The sequence below is a fragment of the Aquarana catesbeiana genome, linkage group LG01 (assembly GCF_042186555.1).
Source record: "Aquarana catesbeiana isolate 2022-GZ linkage group LG01, ASM4218655v1, whole genome shotgun sequence".
Classification (NCBI taxonomy): Eukaryota; Metazoa; Chordata; class Amphibia; order Anura; family Ranidae; genus Aquarana; species Aquarana catesbeiana.
The window spans coordinates 331,341,882-331,348,426 of record NC_133324.1 but is presented as its reverse complement, the minus strand read 5'-3'; the positions used below and the strand labels follow the sequence as shown (position 1 = coordinate 331,348,426).

Genomic DNA, 6,545 nt, shown 5'->3' with positions numbered 1-6,545 from the left:
ACAATAATTAATAAATAGTCAGACTTAAACTTAATATTTAAGACACAAAAATATAAAACTAAAAACAAAAAAGTCAAAAAGTAAAAATCTTACTTAACATAATATAAAATGCAGTTTTTTTGACTCATGCACATACCATCACACCAAAAAATTATGGCAACAGCCAAGGGTAATGGAAAAATAAAAAATAAAATAGAGGAAGAGGGCATTAATACAAAAAAAAGGGGGAGAAGAAGAAGCGGGGGGGTTAATAACAGATGGGAAGGGAAGAGAGAAAATATAGAATCACTAAATAATTAAAAATAGGGGGGGGCAATAACATATGGGGAAGAGGGGAAGATATGTATACAAGTATAAAAAGAAACTTGAATGTGCATTTTATCCTAGGTCACAAGGTCTCAACTGCCATAGTTGGAATTACATGAGACATATTGATGGAAAGAAAAGGCAAGACAGGAGCTGACTGGAGGAACTGCATCATAGATTGGTGTGTACTTCTAGTTCCTCATTTAACCCGTTAGGGGACATGGTGAACAATTTGTATATCCAAAAAGTCTCCCTTCTGTACAACAAAACTAATCTTTCATTGGCAGTGAGGGAGCTTTATGAAATACACTCAATGGCTGTTACGGATAGTTTGCTAATGTCCATCTTATGATGAATTTTAAAGTGCCGAGGTACACTGTGTTCATCACAGGCTTTTGAAATAAAATGACGATGTTCAACTATTCGTTTTGTGAGAGTACGCATTGTATGTCCTACGTAAGAGAGATTGCAAGGGTACCAAAGCATATAAACAACATGCACGGTCAAGCAAGTCATGAATTGCTTGATGTCGTAGTTATTGCCTTCTCCATCAGTAAAAGAAGTCTGCCCGTATCTGAGGAACTGACAGGTAAGACAGCCCCTCTTCTTGCACTGAAAAGAGCCAGTCCTACTGTCAAAATAAAAGAGTATATCCATGGACTTCCTATTACATGTGCTCTTGAGTTTGCTAGGTGCTATGATGTTTTTTGCTGTGCGCGCTCTCTTAACCACCGACCAGCCACCGCAGTTGTACTGCGGCAGAATGGCACGGCTGGGCGAAATGACGTTATGTAACGTCACTTTGCCCTATGGCCACTAGGGGCGCGTGCGCGCCACCGGAGGCTGCTCGCCCCACGAGCCATTATGAGTGCCTGGCGGTCACGATCACCGCCGGGATCCCGCGATCGCCGCTGAGACACAGAGAACCGGGATCTGTGTGTGTAAACACACAGTTTCCGTTTCTCTGAGGGGAGAAGTGACAGATTGTCTGTTCATACAGAGTATGAACAGCGATCTATCTCTTCCCCTACACAGTCCCCTCCCCCCTTCAGTTAGAACACACACTAGGGAACACAATTAACCCCTTTATCCCCCCTTAGTGTTAACCCCTTCCCTGCCAATGACATTTTTACAGTAATCAATGCATTTTTATAGCACTGATCGCTGTAAAAATGCCAGCAGTCCTAAAAATGTGTCAAAATTGTCCGATGTATCCGCCATAATGTTGCAGTCCCGATAAATATCGCAGATCACCGCCATTACTAGTAAAAAAAAAAATAATAATAAAAATGCCATAAAACTATCCCCTATTTTGTAGACACTATAACTTTTGCGCAAACCAATCAATATACGCTTATAATGATTTTTTTTTACCAAAAATATGTAGAAGAATACATATCGGCCTAAACTGAAAAAAAAAAAAAAAAAGTTTTTTTATATATTTTTGGGGAATATTTATTATAGCAAAATGTAAAAAATATTGCGTTTTTTTCAAAATTGTCACTCTTTTTTTGTTTATAGCGCAAAAAATAAAAAACGCAGAGGCGATCAAATACCACCAAAAGAAATCTCTATTTGTGGGAAAAAAAGGATGTCAATTTTGTTTGGGTGCAAGGGCGCATGACCACGCAATTGTCAGTTAAAGCGACGCAGTGCTGAATCGCAAAAAGTGCTCTGGTCAGGAAGGGGGTAAAATCTCCCGGGGCTGAAGCGGTTAAAGGTAACTTAAGGAGCTGAGGGAGAATTAGGACCTGACTTCGGATCCATTTGAAGGATGTGCCCATGTTTTTTAATGATTTTGATAATAGACTTGTAGCTACTGTTAAACCCTGTTATGAATCTGACGTTATTGCTAACAATGTTTTTGCCTTTTCGTACCAGAGAGGGGGGCTTCCAAAAACGTTTTAAAAGCTTCCTTAATTAATGTCTCAGGATATCCTTTTTGTTTGAATTTACTGGTCGGTTTAGCACCCTGATGTACATAATCCTCTCTCCTAGAACAGTTCCTGCACAGCCTTTGGAACTGCCCCGAGGAACGTTATTTTTTCACGCAGAGTGGTGGCAGCTAGAAAAATGAAGATAGGAGTTCCCACTAGTGGGTTTACAGTAATTTTTAGTTTTAATCACCCTTCCTTCATGAAACAATTCAAGATCTAAAAAGACCAGTGTTCCCTATGTGAGCTTTCTAACTGCAGAAACATCACCATTTTCCATTCTGGCAGAACAGCGGTCTGCCTCGTTTACATAGGCAGACAGTCATTCTCCCGCTTTACGAGCGATCGCCGGGTTCCCGGCAGTCATTTCAGCCTCCGGACCCACTGATTAGCTCCCTCTGTGTCTAATCACAGCAGGAGCGGGGCTCCGGGGGCGCGCACGAGTGGCTGAGAGCCAAAGACGAGAATCACATACAGGTATGCGATTTTGCACTAAAGGGCCGCTCTGCCACAGTAAATGTACATGGTGTGGTCCTTAAGCGATTAAAAACTGTGTGCAAGTGTACCTAGAAGAATTGATGCTGTTTAGAAGGCAAAGGGTGGTCACACCAACTATTGATTTAATTTGGATTTCTCTTCTGTTCATTTACTTTCCATTTAGTAATTAATAAAAAACAAACTACTTCTATATACATTACTATTTCTAAAAGAATTCTTAATTTACACCATTTTTTTACACCTGCCTAAAACTTTTGCACAATAGTGTAATGTTGTGCAATTTAGGGTGTTTTTAAATGTATATGATATGAACACATTCACACCTACACAAGTGCGTTACCAGGCAGGTTGCAGTGCATGCATACAAAGTCAAGAAGAACTTTATATTGAAAACTCTTCCTAAGAAATATTCTATAAGTCTGAAAGATGAGCAATACAATCAGTCTATTTTTTCAGCATTAGAATCTCTGATGTGTAATGAAAAAAAAAAAAAGGATTATAGCAATAATACAATGCTATCCTATTTAATATGGCTAAACTTAAGGATTAAATGCATCCAATCCATTATTTGTTTTCAATTAATAGTGCCACAATCTCATTTTACATTAAATGCACCTGGTCAATTACTTCAGAACAATAAATCGCTTCAACCAAATGGTCTACCTAGTGAAATGTGGTAATACAGAAAAGAAAGACACTGCAGAAGTGCCAATTTAATGTTCAGACCAATTAAGGAATTAAGCACTTAAAAACTGCAATCCTGCTGCAAGCATGGGAAAGCATTTCATAATGGTTCAGCCTGAAGACTTAAAAGGCATACTGCTGAAAATATAATAACAAAGGTAATATTTAGGCAGTATGATAACATAAAAAGAATGTTTATGAGCTACAAGTCAAATAATTTTCTTAGAAATATAAGTGTGTACAATGCTACTCTTTTAGCAAAGGTCATCCTTGGCAATTGTTTATGTATAATGCTAATAGTTTCAACACATGGTTGATTTTTATGGCACCTAAAGTAGATGGTATTGCATTTAAAAGGGATTTGAGCCACGGGATCTGCAGTGTCAACCATGGCATACTCAGAATATGAAATATTATTTAAAGATACGCACTGTGCATAAACTTGTCAGCAAACTCACAGATAAACTCACAAAGTTACTCACCAGTAACTTTTGCAGCTATATGTTTCTCTTCGAAGGTAACACTTCCCTTTCAAGTTAGCTATTTTTTTACCTATCATACTTTGTAGCCAATAGTGAAGTGAAGAAAGAAGGAAGGGCAATGGTTCAGAATGTGGCAGAACATAAAGCAACAGCAGCCTATATACGCTTCCACAAGCAATGTGCAATATGGATTTATATGTGGAAAGGCCTTGCAGTATGCAGTATGGCAAAAAATTATGGATCGGGTTTAAAAAGGCTGTTTACATAATTAGTACTATCTGGATGATATAATTTCAAGAAGTATAGAATATACAGAACATTTAGAAAATATGAAAAGAGTTCTTGCATGCCTTATGTAATACGAATGATGTTTTAGATTTAAGCTATCCACAGAATACCTAAAACAAAGGTCCCATCCATCCACATAAAAGCACAGAATCCTAGAATTCTGTCAACAGCTGGGGAGTGTTAGGATATGCACAAGAATTACTGGAGACAGCCAATAGTATGAACTCTCCTAATGACAGTAATAGGTGAAGTACCCAATAAGGATCAGGTAAATCTATGGATCTCCACTGATACAGATGTTACTAGGTCCCTATATGGTATATCACCTAATACTATCATTGGGAGAGCTCATAATGGGGCTCCTGTAATCCTTGTGCATACCCCTAAACTCCCAGGCTGTTGACAGGATTCTGTGAATTCTATGTGAAGGAATGGGCCTTTGTTTTTCATGTTTATAGCTGATTTAATTACCATATATCCCTTGATGTTGAAATGTGTTGGAGCAGCTAACATGGAGTCATCTACTTTGTATAATGAGATATGTTTGGATGCTTTGGGATGTTGGCACCCATGAATATGCAGCTATCCTGGTATTTTTGCTATTGTTCAGGGTTAGCTTTCAGATGCAGAATATTCCCGCATATTAAATGTTGGCACAGTCATCTGTAGTCTTTACTGGAAGGGCATGTGGCAGGGTAAAAATGCTGGTGAGCAACAGGGAGACAGGAACATAACATTGCCACCCCTTAACATGAATTTCCTGGTCAAGGACCTTCATAGCAGGATCAGAAAGTATTCTTTTAACGAAAGTGGAAAATTTGAGAAAAAAAATACATTTTTTTAAATTGCATCAACATTAATTAAATTAAAGATTAAAGATTAAAGTGATCCTAATAAATGGGTAGACTTTTAGTACAATTTTAATAAGCCGTTTTTTATACTTTTACATACACTTTATAATAATCCACATCATTATTAACAATTTTGTTTTGTTTTTTTTTTTAAATATTTAGAAAAATTGAGGTATACACTGAAAAGTCACATTAAAGTTTTGTTAAAATGTATCAGTCTTTTCATGGCATTTTTTAAAACTGAATTTCTCAAGCTATATATTAGAGGATAAAGCATGGGAATAACTACAATATAGAGGAGAGAAATAACATTTGAACCTCCAAACGCTTTGGTTGCTTTCATCTTGAGATATGTCATTGTAGCTGTTCCATAGAATAAAGTTACAGATGTCAGATGGGACCAACATGTTGAAAATGCTTTCTTTCTTCCCACACCTGAGGGCATTCTTAAGATAGCAGTAATGATACATATGTAGGACACCAGAATAAGCAGGAATGGTAGAGGTATAACTAGAGAGCTGTATATTAAAATCGCTATCTCATTAGCAAAAGTGTCAGCACAAGCTAGCTTCACCACTGGAAGAATATCACAGAAAAAATGGTCAATAATATTGGAGGAACAGAAAGGCAGGCTAAAAACATAGGAAATCTGGAATAATGACAATAAAATCCCAGACAGCCATGAGCCTAGTGATAACTCTAAACACTTGGCTTTGGTCATTATGGTCATATAGTGAAGAGGATGACAGATAGCCACATATCGGTCATATGCCATGAATGCAAGCAGAAAGCACTCTGTTGTACCAAGAAAACAGAAAAAGTAAAGTTGGGAAGCACAACCCAGAAAAGATATTGCTTTATTTAGATTTAAGAAGTCTCTGAGCATTCGGGGAACTGTTACCGATATGTAAAAAATTTCTGTAAGAGACAAGCTTCGCAGGAAAAAATACATAGGAGACTGAAGTTGAGCATCTACAGTCACTGTCACAATGATCATCGTATTGCTCATCAAGGTTATAAAATAAATTATTAGTAATATACCAAAAAGCAATGGTTGACGATATGTTGACAGCCCTAGAAGTATGAATTCAGTCGGCTGTGTTTCATTTCTATTACCCATAACAAAAACTGTGTAGAAAAAGTAAATGTGTGAAAAATATTCATTTCTGTTATTATGTATTAAAGCCAAACTCCAGGCAGATATAAAAAGTTACTTTTTGTTCCAGTAATTGATTCATAAAAAAATGAACTATAATTTATACACAGCTGCTCTCTTGATATTAGCGTCTTGTAGTCTAAAAACCCAGGCTTTGGGAATAGCAGGACAATGAAATTAAATAAAGGGGCTCTACTGTATTGCAAATTTCTGCCCAATTAGTATTAGGTCCATTATAGAAAGAAAAACTGACAGAAGGGCAATATAGAGTGAATATTTAATCAGTGTGTCATTTCTCCTTTACTTTCTAGTTACAAGCTAGGGTAATCATTAACTAGGTGGTATA

General features: G+C 37.1%; 1 protein-coding gene across 1 annotated transcript; it reads right to left on the bottom strand.

Moving 5' to 3' along the window:
• Window positions 1-5,230: 5,230 nt before the first annotated feature.
• On the bottom strand, window positions 5,231-6,163 carry LOC141112277 (olfactory receptor 10A7-like). Its single transcript, XM_073604960.1, has one exon. It carries the CDS (start codon window positions 6,161-6,163, stop codon window positions 5,231-5,233), a length of 933 nt encoding a protein of 310 aa, XP_073461061.1.
• Between the last annotated feature and the right edge of the window lie 382 nt (window positions 6,164-6,545).